General features: G+C 40.1%; 1 protein-coding gene across 3 annotated transcripts in view; it reads left to right on the plus strand.

The window, feature by feature from the left end:
• Nucleotides 1-17285, plus strand: part of Tyw5 (tRNA-yW synthesizing protein 5) — a 21395-nt gene continuing 4110 nt past the window's right edge. Inside the window, exons 1-7 of one of the 3 annotated variants that reach the window (XM_042260344.2) lie at nt 1-228; nt 4691-4845; nt 9176-9245; nt 11764-11808; nt 12609-12746; nt 14526-14613; nt 15094-15210. In XM_042260344.2, the coding sequence (XP_042116278.1) occupies nt 151-228; nt 4691-4845; nt 9176-9245; nt 11764-11808; nt 12609-12746; nt 14526-14613; nt 15094-15210 (691 nt within the window). In that variant the 5' untranslated portion in view covers nt 1-150. Of the gene's footprint in view, nt 229-1860; nt 1883-4690; nt 4846-9175; nt 11809-12608; nt 12747-14525; nt 14614-15093; nt 15211-17285 lie in introns of those variants that run through there. The other 2 variants (XM_042260346.2, XM_076550363.1) reach the window with 2 other exon arrangements.

The following is a 17285-nucleotide window of genomic DNA, read 5'->3' on the forward strand; positions in this document are numbered from 1 at the left end:
TCCCCGCCCCGCGCTTCGAGCCAGCCGCCCCTCTGGCGTCCGTCCCCCTTCGCGGCCCTTTTCTTCTGGGGTTGTGTGTTGACGGGAGGATCCGGCCGTGACGGACACGTCCCGGTTCCCAGGCCCCGTGCAAACTAACCCGAGCCCGGCATGGCGGAGCAGCGCCTTCCGGTGCCCCGGCTTCGGGGCGTCTCGCGGGAGCAGTTCATGGAGCATCTCTACCCGCAGGTGAGGAGCCCCGCCGCGGGAAGCCGGAGGGGGGGACACCCCGGAACCTCCTGGAGCTCCCGTCGGTTTTCTTGCGACCCGGAGTGTCAGGGGAAGAGACGGCGGCGGACAGCCGCTGCACCCCATGTGGTTTGCCGCCCGCGGACAGGGCGGAAGGGACCTGCGGACCGGCTTGGGGGATTCCAAGCCCTGGAGAAAACGGCCCCTCGTGTCTGGGGAGCAGGATGACCCCAGAAAGCCGGGTGGCGTGAAGCATTTTGCCGAAGCTCTGAGATGAGCGGCCTTGGAGGGAGGGTCCTGTTAAAATGACGAGTGTGGCTGTTGTGGCCTCGCGTGCGCCTCTTCCACGGGGTCTCCTAAAATTTAGTACAGGCTCCCCCCCCCCCACACACACACACCCTCCCACCCCGCCTTGGTCCTCGCAGTCCCTGTCTATTCGGAGAAATGAATTTTTGAAGCGCAACATTTTAGTCCGATGAGAGATTACTACATGGAAACCAGTGGGAATCTACCTTCCCGTGCGTTTCCTCTGGTACAGGTCTTTGATTTTTAACTTGGACCGTAATTAAGGCATTATAAACCCTTTAGTTTTTTAAGGAAAAAAAAAAAGCTAGCAGAAAGTAGGTTTTAAAAAAGAAAAAAAAGTTTGCTTTCAGGACTTTGCAAGATAGTCCAAGTTTCAGGACAAACAGGAAGGAATCTTGGAAGGGAAAAGGTCTCTAAGGTTGTGTTAGTGGCAGTGGGGTGGGATCTGGAAATACAGCTACTTATTCCACGCCTCTAGTGCAGCCTGGAGACCTTTGAGAGCTCTCTGCTCAGAAGACAGAATTCCTGAGTGCACTACAGATAAGAATTTCTGATCAAGTAAATAGGAGGCAGAGTTTACTAAGAGTTTTTAAGGCCATGCTTCAATAGAGAAATGCTTTGGATAATATTACAGTTTTATCGGATAAAACCGTGGGTCACTAAGGTTGCACAAAGAGATTAAGACCTGCCCTTTACTGCAAGTGGAGTTTTAGTCTTGCTCATGAGAATCTTAGAAAATAGCAGGTTTACAGGTTCGGGAAAGGAGAAAAGCCATACTTGGTTATATATGCTTTGGCCTTAGACATGATTTGTTGCTATAATATTTTTTACTTGAAGTATTTCCTTATAAAAAGGAACATTGTCTCCATGTAGGCAATCTCCCAGCAAATTTTGTTAATTGTGCTGGAATTTTTTTGGTGGGGGGTTTCAAGACATAGTTTCTCTGTGTACCCAGGACTGTCCTGGAACTTACTCTGTGGACCAGGCTGGCCTCGAACTCAGAAAACCACCAGCCCCTGCCTCCCCAGCGCTGGGAGTAAAAGTGTGCACCACCATGCTGGTCTAGTGCTGAATTCTTACCTCTCAGCTGGTGAGAGACTTGAGACTGCAGGGTGAGGGTCTCCCATCCTTCCCCGTGTCCTTCATTCTCCCTGTCTTTCTACCTAGCCTCATTCACAGTAAGTCTGTTTGAGATAGAGCACAACGAGTCAACAGAAAAACACAGCAGTTTGTCATCAGCGATTGTGTCTGTGAACCGAGGAGAGCTGCCCATTCCTGCACTGAGATACTAATTCCGACCACATACCTTGCCTGAGATTAAGACACTGATAACTCGCCCTTGCTGAGGGTGTGTTGAAATAACAGCCAGGTGATTTATACCAGCTGATTCAACCGTTAGTACAGCTCACAAACTACATGTTTACTTTATAATCCAGCAGGTTTTAAATTTGTGTATTGTTGTTCTCTTACAGCTTTGTACATGAGGTAATGAATTTTGTTTGTTTTCACTCCTGTCCTGACGCAACCTGTCTTGTCAGCAAGGCTCCCTCCCACTTCATGTCTTTGTGGGTAGGGTCCCCCTGAGTTTAATTATAACCAAACAACTTTTTCTTTAGGATTTTACTTTGCAGATATTTGTCTAAATATATGATAATATTACAGGGTTCTACTATACTATTAATTATTAGAAGTAAACTAGGTTTATATGAGAGGGAAATTAGATAAATTATAACTCATTTATTCTTTGATACACTAAGCTATACAGACAAATAACATGGAAACTGATAGCAATAATTTTCAAAGTATATGTTTTTAAACTTTTAAAAAATATGTAGTCTTGGGGGGGAATCAAATGTGTGTTTGGGGGCACTTTGAATAAAAGAAATACAGGCATTGGTGGTGTATGCCTTTAATCCCAGCACTTGGGAGGCAGAGGCAGGCCGATCTCTGAGTTTGGGGCCAGCCTGGTCTATAGAGTGAGTTCTGGGACAGCCAGGGCTACAGAGAGTACAGAGAGAAACCTTGTCTCGAAAAACTGGGAAAAAAAAAAAAAAAAAGAAGAAGAAGAAGAAAAAAGAGAAATTAATTGACTGCTTCTAGAGGATGAGTGAGGATGAGCTGGAAGGATGTGGTAAGGTAGCTGTCTTTGAGGGGAATACAATTAATATTTTACATTCTAAGGTAATAATTAAAAAAACAATAAGGAGGCTGGGAAGAGGCAGGTGGATTTCTGTGAGTTGTGGCCAGCTTGGTCTACATAGTGAGTTCTAGGCTAGCCAGGGCTACATAGTGAGACTCTGTCTCAAACAAAACAAAACAAATATAAAAAACTCAACAAAAGGGAGAGGTGATTTAAAAAAAATTCCTAAAGTAGAAATAGCTGGGTGGTGGTGACACACGCCTTTAATCCCAGCACTTGGGAGGCAGAGGCAGACCCATCTGAATTTGAGGTCAGCCTGGTCTACAGAGTGAGTTCCAGGACCACCAAGGCTACACAGAGAAACCCTGTCTCAAAAAAAAAAAAAAAAAAAAGAAAGAGAAAGAGAAAATGAGCAACAAGTGAGCCTACTTGGGGGTGAGTTACCTTTAAAGGATGGAAGGACTGAGCAGTTCAAGCTAGGAGACTTGTGTTTTATGACCCTGTTAACGAGCAGTTCAGAAAGTGTTTGCTGGAAATTCTGGGATTTTTCAGATGATTAAATATCAATGATGGGAAATAAGTTTTTCAGTGTTGAACAAAAATAGTTGCAAAGATACAAAGACTAGATTTAACCTTGACATAAGCATTATTCCTAGGACATTAAGTTTATGTGTATGTATACATAGTACATACACGGTGAGAGGTAAAGGTAAGTAATTGCATGTCTAGATTTGTCTATTTGGGGGTTACACACATGTCCTTACATGTTCCTCAACTCTTACCATTGAGAAGGCAGAAGTTATGATACAGCGCTAAAAGAGCCCCTTTGGGGTAGATAAATATAATAATTATACACATAATCAAAATGTCAAAAGGAAAGTTTCCACTTAAAAGAAACCAGGGTTTCTTAAAGAAATGGTGGGTTGCAGGTCTGGGCAGGGGGAATGAAAAAGATAATTAGATTGTTTTATTTTGTTATAAAATAAAGAAATGTTTAGTTTTAAAAGTCACAGGAGCCAGCCCAAAGAGACCTACTAGTCAAATCTGTGATAATGTGAGCGTTAAAATTATGCCAGTAAACACGGAGGCAGAGAGACTGAGTAAATGTCAGGGCAGAATATCACGTGCCACTTGATGTGCCTGGGAGGACCACTCCATTCCTTCTGTGGAACATTCCTTACTCAAATTGCATAACCTAAAATCTAATCATGAAGAAACTAGATAAACCCAAATCCGAGGGTGTCCAACGAAATAATTGGTTTATGTGCTGAAATATTAAGGTCAGGAGACAAAGAAAACTGATGAACCATTCCAGATGGAAAGAGATGTGATCACTGAATCTGAGTGGCATCTCAGCCTGAATTCTGGGTCAGGGAAAGAACTCTAAGGGAAATTATTGGGATAATTAGTGAAATTTAAATGTGCATGGTGGGTTACAGAATACTGTGTCAGTGTGAGATACAACTTTGATAATTGCTCTGTAAGAGAATAGCCTTGTTTTCAGAAAGTCTACTTCAGTTTTAGAGATGAGGCCATGTTATCAATTTAACTTTGAAATGGTTCAGAAAAATGAGGTTTAATAATATGTCTGTCTCTAAACACTGAGTGTGTGAGCCCGTGATAACACAAATGGGACTACAAATTGAAAAATTGGGGAGTCAAGTAGAGAGCAGATGGAAATTCTTATGTTCTTGGATTTTTTAGAAAGCTTAAAGTGATATCAAAATTAAAAGCTACAAAAATGAAGTGAAATTTAAAGAAATTTCTGCCATAAATAACATGAAAATACTTTAATATTTGAATTTCTTTTATCTGTTGACGAGACTGTTTTGTGTTCCTAATCTTGGCTTTGTTCTAGGTGTATGATGGAGGTAATCTGCATGTTTTAGTCATAGCACAGACTGTTGGATGCTTTAAGTTGGAGCATCTTAGGCTCAGCTCAAAGCCACACTCCGATTCCGGGCGGCTCCTGATGGAGTGTTTGTTTTCACAGTTGTGTTTTTCCCTTCTTTATAGAGAAAGCCTCTTGTGTTGGAAGGACTGGACTTGGGATCTTGTACAAGCAAATGGACAGTGGATTACCTGAGCCAAGCTGGGGGGTCGAAAGAAGTGAAGGTTCACGTTGCTGCGGTCGCACAGATGGACTTCATTAGTAAGAACTTTGTGTATAGGTATTTTCTTCTGAGGTTACTCTGGGGACACAAAGAACTTTAAACCTTGAAAATATTTTTACATCATTATATAAGACCATCTCATCTTTAGTTTATGTAACATGGAATAGCTTACTGCTTTTTAATGAGTGGCTTAAAAGACAAGAATTCTGAGTTTACATAATTGTACAGAGACATTTCCACAGTCTTATTTTTTAAATATAGGGTGCACTGTGTATCCTTTGGAGTCATGGAACAGAGTATTTCTATTCTTGGAGTTAGGTTGCCTCTGAAGTGTGCTGTGTTCCGTCTTTACTGACGCATTTCTGCGCCATTGCCTGGTTGGTGCAGGACGTTGTCTGAAAGGTTGATGTTTGTTTGTTTCTGCCTCTCAAGAAGCACAGGACTGCCTGTGTCTGGTGCGCACGGTCTTCCTTTTAGTAGCATGTCAAACCCGAGCTTCTTAGTAGCATGTGAACGCCCATAGCTTCTTCCACGCCTGCATATGCTGTGCAGTCTCTGGCAGGTTCATCAGCTGAACGCATTAAATGGCATCTTGCAGATCTCATGTGCTGTTTATTCCCATGAGAGTCACAAAAAAGTGTTAGATTAAAAAACAAACAACTTTCACATTCTGAGCATGTGCAGTTCCCAGCAAATTAAATTTATTAAAAGGCCCTGTTATTCACAGGAGATTTCAGTTTAGAGATGAGCTAAACGGGGTTTCTGGTGTAAGGCCGTTCCTCTCTCCAGTGCCTTCCAAGCTAGTGTGGTGAGTGCCAAAGCACTCCTGTTTCCGGTTGAGTGGTCACCAGTATAGTTTTGGGTGACTTCACAGGCCACGGATTGAACTTAATTGCCGTTTGTAAGTTTTTCCAAGTGTAAGAACTTTGCACCCTTTATTCAATCAGAAAAGTGGAAGAAAGTGCTGGAGGGATGAGTGTTTTTCAGTCTGTCGTTAATAGCATTTGTTTTCCAGAATCTAATGCCATAATAAGTGGGTATTGAAACTTCATCTTGAATCGTTTGGATGTTTTTTCATGTCTTTCAAACTTTTCAGAACTTGCTTTTAAAACACATATATTATGTAATAGTTTCTATTCCAGCTTCTTCAAAGCCTTTCACTAGAGCTACTAAAAACATGAAAAATTATTTTTGTGCAAAGAAAAAAGTAGACATAGTTTGGGTTTTGTTTTTGTTTGTTTTTTTAGCATTTACTAAGCAGTAGGAAAGAAGGAATTTAATCTAGAGATATTGAAACATCAGAAATCCTGTAGCTACATCACATGCATTGATATATAATCACTTCAGTTTGAGTTACTTTTATCCTTTCTCAGATGTTTAGAGGTCCTCCCTGAACAAGCATTAGCGTTTCCATTTCTCTTGTTTGCTTCGATGATTCCTGATCCTTCCTCTCAGCAGGAGCACCATGTAAGCCGAAGCCTAGCTCTGGAGCCTCCACTTACTTACTGCACCACCTAGTTCTGTCCGCATCCTCCTCTTACCCTCTCAGCAAATCTGGTGTCGCTCTCCTAAAGCAGCCATTCCAAAAACAGAACCAGGCGATGCATTGAGGGATTTGGTTGTCTTTTGTTTTTAATGATAACTACTTGTATGTTGCTAAAGGTACACTGTTGCCACAGTATCTCAGGTACTGTGGCAATACTAGGTTATAGTTCCCATTTAAACTATAAGATGGTCTGTAATATAGATGTTGTTCGTAATGATTTTACAGATGAGAAAATGAAGGTTTAAAAAAAGTAACTTGGGGGCTTATAAGATGGCTCAGGGAATAAAGTGCATGTTGCGGCTTTGATGACCTAAGTTTGATGCCCTGCACACTCATGGTAGAAGTACCGACTTCTGCAAGTTGTCCTGTGACCTCCACACACATGCCCTGGTGTTAATACACCCACTCAGACCCAGACCCCCCCCCCACACACACAAATAAATGCATGTAATAATTTTTTAAATTAAATTAAAAATGTTAAACTATTTGTTGTAGCTAGAGTTTTCTCTCCGAGTCCAGCCAAGCCCCGGCAGTCCAACACCCCACTTATAAAATAAACACACAGATGCTTATATTATTTAAACTGTTTGGCCTAATGGCTCAGGCTTCTTGCTAGCTGTTCTTATATCTTAAATTAACCCATATCTATTAGTCAGTAAGTTGCCACATGGTTCGTGGCTTACCTAGTACCTTACATCTCGATTGTCATAGCAGCAGCTGACAGCGTCTCTCTGACTCAGCCTTCTTGTTCCCAGAATTCTCTTCTCTGTTTGTCCCACCTGTACTTCCTGCCTGGCTACTGGCCAATCAGCATTTTATTTATACAGAGTAATATCCACAGCACTTTCCCTTTTCTTTTTTTTTTTCAAAAAGGAAGGTTTTAACTTTTACATAGTAAAATTACATATAACAAAACAATTATGAAGCAAGAACTACAGTTATAATATTAAAGAAGATATCCTATCTATCCTATATTGTAGCTGGAGTTTTTCTGGTTCTGCCTGGTCCATGGTCAGGACAAATCTCTCTCACTTGCCAGTCCCGCAGCAGCTCAGACCCAACCAAGTAAACACACAGAGACTTATGTTGCTTACAAACTGTATGGCCGTGGCAGGCTTCTTGCTGACTGTTCTTATATCTTAAATTAACCCATTTCTATTAGTTTGTACTTGGTCACATGGCTTGTGGCTTACCAGTACCTTACATCTCTCTTGTCATGGCGGTGGCTGGCAGTGTCTCTCCACCTCAGCCTTCCACCTTCCAGAATTATTCTCTCTCCTTGTTCCGCCTATACTTCCTTCCTGGCTACTAGGTGATCAGTATTTTATTTATTAACCAATCAGAGCAATACATTAACATACAGAACATCCCACAGCACTATATTTGTGAGTCTAAGGTTTTATATCTAATTTACCTTTTATCATAACAGGAAATTTATAACTATCTAGTCTTCAACTACATCAAAGACCTCAGAAGGATATAAAATTACCTGAGAAATGGGAGAAGGATGCAAGCAACTTTTGGGAGTCTTGCAAGAGTAGACAGAGACAGCTGGCAGCCTGGACAGTCATCCAAAGTTCTTTTGTAAAGTTGGGGCATCTGTCTTCAGCCCACAGGCCTAGAGTCTCTCAGTCACTTTTCTCTGTGTCCTGTAGAATGTCTGGCAGTTTCCTCAGTGAAGCAGGAACCTGAAGGACCATTTTGCCAAGCAAAGTTCAGTGGTCACCTTCCTATAGGTCCTGCATGTACAGTCGATCAAGCAGTCCAGGCAAGAACAGTTTCTTGCCCAAATGGCTATTTTTGCCAAGAAGAAGACATACTCCATGTAGAGTGTCTTTGATGCCTATCCTCCTCTCTGAAGTAAATCGGTGCTACCAGGAGCAGACATGTCTTACTGTCCAGAAAGTCTAAATTTTTAAAACATTTTAAATGCCATATTCTGTAGGTCTTTGAAAGCCCTCAGTCCCTGAGCTACATCTAGGAAGTGCTTTTGGTTTAGAAGGTACTAGGATAACTAGAGCAAAGGTAACCCTCTAACCTGGAGAGTATGGCGTAATGGGAACAAACGTTTTCTCCAGAAGCCGTACGATGGCAGGTAAAGCAGGAGGGGAGAGCAGTGTTGTTGCCTCCTGTGCTGAGTGGTGAGAGGAGCACAGGAGGCAGGAGCGAGGGCTGGAATGTCTTCACTAGTCATCTCGTCACACTTCATTGCTAGTGGGAGACTGTGGCTGTCCCTTCACGAGAGTTATTTGGCCACGGCCCATAAGGACAGGTGGCAGTCAAACCTCAAAGTTTGTGTTCTTTACTCTTTTAACTGTGTTTTGATTTTATGTGTCTGAGTTGCCTGCCTGTATGTAAGTGCACTGCATGTGTGTCTGTGCCCATGGAGGCCAGAAGAGGGCATCGAATCCTCTGAAGCTGGAGTTGTGGATGGTTGTGAGCCACCCACGTGAGAGCTGGGAGCTGAGTGCACATTGTCCTCGAGAGTAACAAGTGCTCTTACACACTGAACTCTCTTCAGCCCCAGTTTGTATTTTCAGAGTACTCTGATACCATGGAAACATCTCCCTTAGTAACTTGGAAAGAAGGATATTGACCTTTGAAGATCCATCTGAACCATAAATTTAAAATCTTTAAGTCTAAAAATTCAGGTAACAGGTCAAATTTATGTATTGCTAAATGAATTTTGAATATTCAGAATTCCATCCACATGGATTATACTAAAAACTGGATATTTCAAAGCACATGGCACTCAACTGTGCCAAGCCTACGTGCATTATGATGGTATCACTAGTTGGTATGTTATTTTTATGTCTAAGGATTCTGTTATGTTTATTGCAGAACATTACCATTTAACAAGCTGGTCCAGAGAGCAGCCGAAGAAACGCATAAAGAATTCTTTATTTCAGAGGTAATTTTTTTTTAGAAGTTGTTAATAGCCATATACTAAATGGATTTTATGTGTGTGTGCATGTGTGTGTAGGCCAGAGGTTGGCACTGGATGTCTTCCTCAATCACACTCTTCCTTTTTTTTTTTTTTTTTCTGTTTTTTTCTTGGAAAGATCTCTTGGAACCTGGAAGGCTGGTTGACCAACCAGCTCTAGGGTGTCTCCTGTGTTTGACCCCAGTACTGGGATTATAGGTGTATACCGCCACATGCAGCTGTTTGTATGTGGCTGCTGGGTGTGGAAATCAGATGCTCATGGTTACACAGCAAGCGTTTTATCAACTGAGCCATCTTCCCAGACCTCCCTAAATGGACTTCGTGTAAAGGACCACTACATTGTTTTGTACAAATGATCTTACAAACTCCATGTCCCAGAGCTCTAGTCCTGGTACCTTTCTTCAGCTCTGGGCGGCTCTTCTACAGGCTGTAGCTCTGATCGTGATCAGCTCTAAGCCTTGGCCAAACTATTCTTGCTTAAATATACTTATTTCTATGTGAAGCCTAGAAACTATTTATTTCATAAAGATTACCCAAATAAAATAATCATTACTTGTAGTGTGCCTGACACAGGAACTACTCATCAGCTATTAATCATTAATGCTACTCTCTTTGAAAGTACTCTGGTGTTGTACACCAAATACAAATGTTAATAGAAAACTTTATTTTCATATCTTATATTAGAATTTCTATGTTTTATTGTTATCAGTATTGTTTCTTTTATCTGTGTAACATTTGTTCAAAATTAAAGCAGTATTCTTACATTAAAATGTAGCTCTGAGTAATTCAGTTTAATGCCTTGATTAGGGCATTAAGTAGGGCTTACCCATAACAGTTTCAAGTTAATTACGTTGGCGTTGGAGTGGTGTGTCAGTTGGTAAAGTATTTGCACAGCAAGTACGAGACCGCAAGTGTGGTCCCCAACATACATGTGAGGATGCTGGGCATCCTGGCAATGCTTGCAGTCATTCTAGTGCTGGAAGGTGAAGACAAAAGGATCCTGAACTCACTGGTCAGCCAGCATAGCCAAATAGGTAAGCCTGTCTCAGAAAACAAGGTAGACAGGCATCCCGAGAAGCAAGTGTTGACCTCTAGCCTGACCATGATTACCATGTCTCTTAAAACCCACCTGCATTAGTAGTCATTCTTTGGATGTATATTCATTGCTTTTAGGGATTTTTCCCATCAAAAGTTAATGAATGGCATAGATTAACTAGCCAGTGAAGTGTGCAGTAAAATAGACAAAGGGTTAAATTGAAAATTATACATGCGTGCGTGCGTGCGTGCGTGCGTGTTGGGGGAGCCATCAGCTACATCTATACACACCCAGCGGTCTCCCAGTCCTCCGGAACCCTGAGCAGAGTCCACCAGAGGACTTCTGCACAGGTGGCAGCTTCTAGCCGCTTGCCCTCCTTGGTTGTTGCTTGGGTCTGCCCTGTGTGAAGAACGTAACCCTGGGTCAGATGCTGAGCTGAACCTGAAGAAATCGACAGCTACAGCCCCGAATTAAATGCACTCTTTGTAAATAAGCAGAGAGCCCTTTCTCGCTGAAGAGTCTGGGTAGTGTGTCCTGCTGAATGACAGTTCAGATTTTGAAGAACGTACTTTGAAACCTATTTAAAGAATCATTTCAGTGTGTCACTAAAGTATGAAAACAATTAAGTTATTAATTTATGAGTGTAGATTAATAGTTTATTTTAAGGTTAAATAAAATACAAAGTTTATGTTACAACAGTCTGTATCGGTTTCCGGAAGGCAGAATTCTTGAGTTGGATTGTGCCTGTACTTGACCTGCTAGATCTCAGTTCTCAGTTCTAGGAAATGCACACAGTAGTGGGTGGTTTTGTGTTGTTTGTGGAGCTAGGGAATAGAGTTCCAGGTGTTGCAGAGGCAGGGCCAGTGTTGGAACAGAGTCCAACCCCCAGCCCTGTGGTGACAGTTTCATAATCAGTTCTCTTAGTTACTCAGGTAGTCAGAAGTGTAAGTGATAGCTTATGTCATTTTGCTCTCATAAAATGATGCATTTCTAGATCGTACATGAGCTGACTCTTAAGGATTTGGTGTGAAAATGCAGGTTGTTGCGGATAGACATGGTCTGGTATAATGCAGCCTCCCTGTTCGTTTTGTTTTTTAATATGCCAAAGGATAAGGGTTTTATTTATCTCATTTCAAAGCTGCATTAAGTCTGTTTTTGGACTCATATTGATTTATCAGATGTTAAAACTGAACATTGAAATATCAGTTAATCGGGTGGCTTCACACTTACTTACGTTGCCTTTAGAAGTTCTTTTATTTACTGGATCTAGTCATGAGCATCATATAACGACACTTCTTTATGTGGCCACCAGGGAGCATCAGTAGAAAGGGTAAGAGAATTGAACTTTTTAGATGACTTAACTAGGCCATATCTTAAGATTTACTCCATTTCTTATTTCTCACTATTTTTTAACGACTACTGATGCTGTTTTTCTTTGGGGTGTTTAAGGATGAGAAATACTACTTACGGTCACTTGGAGAAGACCCGAGGAAGGTAAGAATTATGGATTTAAAGCAGTTAGTTAAAATGTCAGTGAGCATTTTCACATTAGCACTATAAATTTTCTATTATTGTTGGATACATAACCCATTTCATCCTCTTCTGTTTCTTTAATGATTTGTGCTCCTGAATGAGGAATCTTTAAAAGTTGATTATTTAATTACTCTAAACTATAGAATCTTAGAGTCATCTAACTTCTATTCAGTAAGAATTCCTATTGCTATTTTACAGATGGTAGTTCAGCTAATAAAATACTTACCTAAAATTACTGAAGACTTATTAGATGAGCCTTTATGTGTATTCAGAGCCAAATGAATAAGGCTAGACTGGATACGAATTATATGAATCTTGCTGTGTTGGTGAGTCTGTTCAAGATGACAGTAGTGGTACTTGAGTCTGTTACCCTTCACTTGAAAGGTCACAGCAGTGGTTCTCAACCTTCCTGATGCTGTAACCCTTTAACAGTTCCTCATGTTACCCCCAACTATAAAATTATTTTCATTGCTACTTCATGACTGTAATTTTGCTACTATGATTTTGTTAGGAATTGTAATGTAAATATCTGGTATGACCCCAAAGGAGTCGTGACCCCAGGTTGAGAACCACTGGGTGGGCTCTTGGTGGTTGGTCACGTCATTGGGCTTTAAAGCCCTGAACAAACACTTGCCTCTCGCGTCCTTACTGCTCACGGTGCTGTGCCTTACAGTAATTGTTATGCCAATGTTGCTTATTCCTGAAATTCTTTCCAGATAGTATTTTGAATCTAAGTATTTTTTGTATGTCTGTCAATGCAGGATGTTGCAGATATCAGACAGCAGTTTCCATCATTAGGAGGAGATATTAAGTTTCCAATATTCTTTGAAGAGGAGCAGTTCTTTTCCAGTGTTTTTCGAATTAGTTCACCTGGATTGCAACTCTGGACTCACTATGATGTAGGTTACAAAGTAAAAAATGTGAAGGTTCAGAAATTGATTGCTCTTAGGGTCTAATGTTCATAGAGTGAGCTTTATAGGCCCCTTTAGAGATCTGTATGGTGTCATTGGCTGAAACATGGAGCCGTGAGAATAAGCCATCTGTAGGACAGTGGTAATATGGAGTCAGCAGATAGCAAAACCTAGTTTTTCTGTTTCTCTGTGGTCTGGTTCTTGACTATAGATAGGAAATGAGTTATGGCTTGGTGGGGGGAAATGTGGAAACACAGTGTGGTAGAAAGTGTCTTAATGAAACATTTGACTGGCCGTCAAACTTGTTAGTTAGGGGAAAGGTAGAGATTGTGGGAATGACTTGCAAGAATAAGAATTTGGGGTACCTGAAGGCCCGAGGATATGTATCCCTTGAGAACATCAAATGTTTGCTGATTTGTAGATGAGCAGGATGTATAGACTTTGATCCTGCTTCTGTGTTCTCATTGGCTTTATTTGCTGACTATGTGTGTAAGCATAGTAAGCTAATTTTAAATGATGTTTATAGTTTGGTATTGGCAGCTGGAGAAACAAAAAAACTATGCAATACCTGTTACATTTCCAAAAGTTTTTGCTCTTTTGAAATAGGAGTTGTGTTTTGAAGCCCTGGCTAGACTTGACCTTAGATCTTTCTTTCTCTGCCTCCCAGCTGGCAGGAATTCAGACATATGACAGCACACTAAACTGTTATGCCATGTACGTGGTTCTTCTAGAACATTTAAAAATTTACAGGGGATTTCAACATAGTAACTCTATAGTTAGATGAGACATAGATGGAATCTTAGCATATTTTCAAAGCTTTATCTGAATGATTGGTGAGAAATGATGTGCTTCATAGATTTTTAACTTTATAGATTATGCTTTAAATTTTAAGTAGTTTACTTTGACCTTGAGTTACAATAGAATATATAATACTTAAGAAAAAGTCAGAGGAGTAGTAGTTATAGTTACAGTTAGTGCTTGCTAAGTAAAGGGTCACTGCTAAAAGAAGAAATGTGTCAGTAGTGATGACTGATACCTGAATGACCGTGCACACATCTCGCTCAGTGTATGTCTTTATTCTGTAACTGAATCATGTGCCTTTTTGGCTTTTAACATTTTTCACAATCTGTACCAAGAGAGGATTCTCTTTGTATACACAGGGAAAGTTAACATTGATTCATTGTAGAGCTTACTATAGGAATTTGCCTGATCGTAGTCCTATCCAAAGAGTCTGATAATCACAGTTTTCATAACCATGGTGTGGGTGGACATGTATGCAGTGTTGAACAGTAGCTGCAATGGTGGATTCTGTCTGGCCCAGGGCATTCGTGACAACTTAGTAAGATAGACATTAACCAAGGGCAACCTCAGGTGCACTGACGCTCTTACTCCACGTTTTCCTCATGTGCTGGGCCTTCCCATGGTAAGAAATATGGGGAGAAACATCTTTAAAGACATAGTTGTATATGGAGTGCAAACTTTTCATTGTTAGGTTTGAATTACAACTCTAAGAGTCTTGTGTGGGTCAGATCTCACAAGAGGAATAGGGTTTAACATGCAGTGACACATACCTGTGATCCCAGCTACTCAGACGCTGAGGCAGGAGCATTAGAAGGCCAGTGTGAACAACATGATGAGACCCTGTGAACCCCACCCCACCCCCAAAAGAAAAAAGGACAGAATAGGTTTGAAGTTAACTGTTTAGAATGCCATTAGTTCTGTTGATTTGAATTTTAGATACTGCTTACACATCTTATTGATCTTTAGGTAATGGATAACTTTTTAATACAAGTAACAGGAAAGAAGCGAGTTACACTGTTCAGTCCTCGAGATGCACACTATTTGTATTTATCAGGTATGATATAATTTTGTTTCTACATTTTATTCTATTATTTTTAAACAATATAGGAAGATCACATTGTAGGATACTTCTTCCTAATTATGTCCGGTATTCTCATTGTATATGTGTTGTGATGGTAGGCAGTATAAAGAATGCGTTTTTAAAGCAAGGCATGGTGGTGCTTGCCTTTAATCCTAGCACTGGGAAGGCAGATCTCTGAGTTCGAGACCAGCCTGGGCTACAGAGTGAGTTCCAGGACAGGCTCCAAAACACCCTTTTCAGATTATTTTATTTTATTACACGGATGATAGATGTCAGTTGTTATGTTTAAAGAATGGTCATTGAAAATTACCTTAGGTTTCAGAAGAATAGTTAGTTCTCACAGTGTGAATTCAGTAATTGAAAAGAATTAAGTTTCAAGTTTATATTTGTGATTACTTTTTAAAAAATGCAAACTTGGTTCACTCTGTATGATATCTCTTGGAAACTTTCTAGGTTCTAAATCAGAAGTGCTGAATATTGACAGCCCAGACCTGGATAAATACCCACTCTTTGCTAAGGCGAGGAGGTATGAGTGTTTCCTTGAGGCTGGTGATGCTCTGTTCATTCCTGGTAAGGTTTCTAGACCACACTAATGTGTTTTCTGTCTTTATTTGTGTCTAGGTATACTGGGCATACATTGTGGCACAGCTGTCCTCTGTCTTGTCTTCAGGACAGTAAACTGCTGTACAAGCATGTACCCTGCAGTAGGTTGTACCATCTAGTAGTAGGCCATTCCATCTGTGTTCCACAGTGATGCATTCTCAATGTATTCCTGTCATAACCTGTTAAGATAGTATTCTAAGTTATTTTACGAAATAACACGAAGTGTAATATACCTTGTATTGGAGGAAAGTTTGTACCCAGTTGTTTTTTAAAAATCGTTCTATTTCTAAAGTATATAGGCATTTCAGAAATGGTCAAAATTTTCTAAGACTATAGATTTGTATTAAATGTGAAAATATAATATCAACATCTGAAAACTTTTTCTATATATAGTTTCTATGTTCAGTAAATAAGCATTAGTTTGGATGCTCATAAAATTTCCATGTTGTTAGTAATATGGTGATATAGTTATTATCTGTTATTAACACTTAAGTGAATACCTTAAGATTATAAAGATCAGCTGGGCGGTAGTGGCACACCTTTAATCCCAGCACTCAGGAGGCAGGCGCAGGCAGAGCTCTGTGAGTTCGAGGCCAGCCTGGTCTACAGAGTAAGTCCCAGGACAGGCAGGGCTGTTACACAGAGAAACTCTGTCTCCAAAAACAAAAACAAAACAAAAGATTATAAAGATCATAAATAATGGGTTTATTGACCAATTTTACTTACGTAATTCTATTTGCGGTAATTCATAAATTTGTTCATAAGCTATTGATACTTTTATTCAGTGATAGAATTAACTTTTGAAGCATCTCTAAACAATAAAAATCAGGTGACATACTTGAGGTTAGATTGTAAATTCCTTGAGCACAAGGATCACATTCTTGCTAATCTTATATTCCTCAAAGGGCAGCGCTCTTCATATAGCTGATCAAAGCCATGATGCACTGACCTAGTACTGTACTTTGTCAGCAACTGCTCCTTTATCTTGATCTATTGCCATTGTACACATTCAGTTTTTGGTTTTTATGTCTTTAGAACATGATTAGAGCTATGTAGTTTTCTCTTACTGTATTCATTTTATCTAGAAATTAAGTATTTACATATATTTTAATGCAAAACAAGATTTCCATGTTTTGAGTTAATTATCAGAATGGTTAGCTTTTTCTGATATATTAACAAGTGAATAAAGATTCTGAAAGACCTTATAACTAAAACAAGAACATTGAGGACTACTTTTATAAATAAAAGTATTGTTCTTCCATGAACTCCGTTAGAGTGTGTGTCTCTAGGATTTTAACCCCCTTTCATAAGACTAAACACTTCTGGCATGATTAGCATTCCATCTGTTACATTGAGGTGTTCTTTAATATTCTTCCAGCATTTACATTTTGAAAATGTTAGTTGAAAACAGTAAACTTTCTAGTGAAAATGAAAAAAAATAGTTAAATAACATAATCAAGTTTCTTCTGTACCACCACCACTGAAGGATTTGCTGTAGATTTTCCTGACTATGGAAAAGGAGCTGAAACAGAGACTGGATCTAAGAGGCTTAGAAACCTAAAAACTGAAGCTACAGTGTGTGCTAGCTTAAGTTAGGGAACCAGATTGCCTTTGGAATAGGAAGTTTCTGAGAACAAGTACTGTATTGAATCACAAAGGACTAGGCACAGTCTTCAAATAATTAAAATGCTCTGTGTACAAAGATACTACATGTTCTGATGTGGTTGTGTGAGTCAGAAAGCGTCAACGTGTAACACAAAAGGCTGCCCCGAATCGGAGAATCACAAAGCAATTACAACTTTATTATGTCTTTCAAGCTAGATGGGAATAATGAAAATTCCTAAGGAGTTTAGAACAAGGGCGGTGCTCTGTCACTGAACTGGCTGGCCGTTCAGAGTGACTGGAAAACAGGGATGGGCAAGCGGCAAGCTTGCTACAGAGGATGTTTCTTACACTGGCTCTATGCAATTCGTGATATTTCACTGACATTTGTTTTTTTTTTTTTTTTTTAACTTGAGGTTTTATTTTTAACTTGTTTTTTT

The sequence above is a fragment of the Peromyscus maniculatus genome, chromosome 13 (genome assembly GCF_049852395.1).
Source record: "Peromyscus maniculatus bairdii isolate BWxNUB_F1_BW_parent chromosome 13, HU_Pman_BW_mat_3.1, whole genome shotgun sequence".
Classification (NCBI taxonomy): domain Eukaryota; kingdom Metazoa; phylum Chordata; class Mammalia; order Rodentia; family Cricetidae; genus Peromyscus; species Peromyscus maniculatus.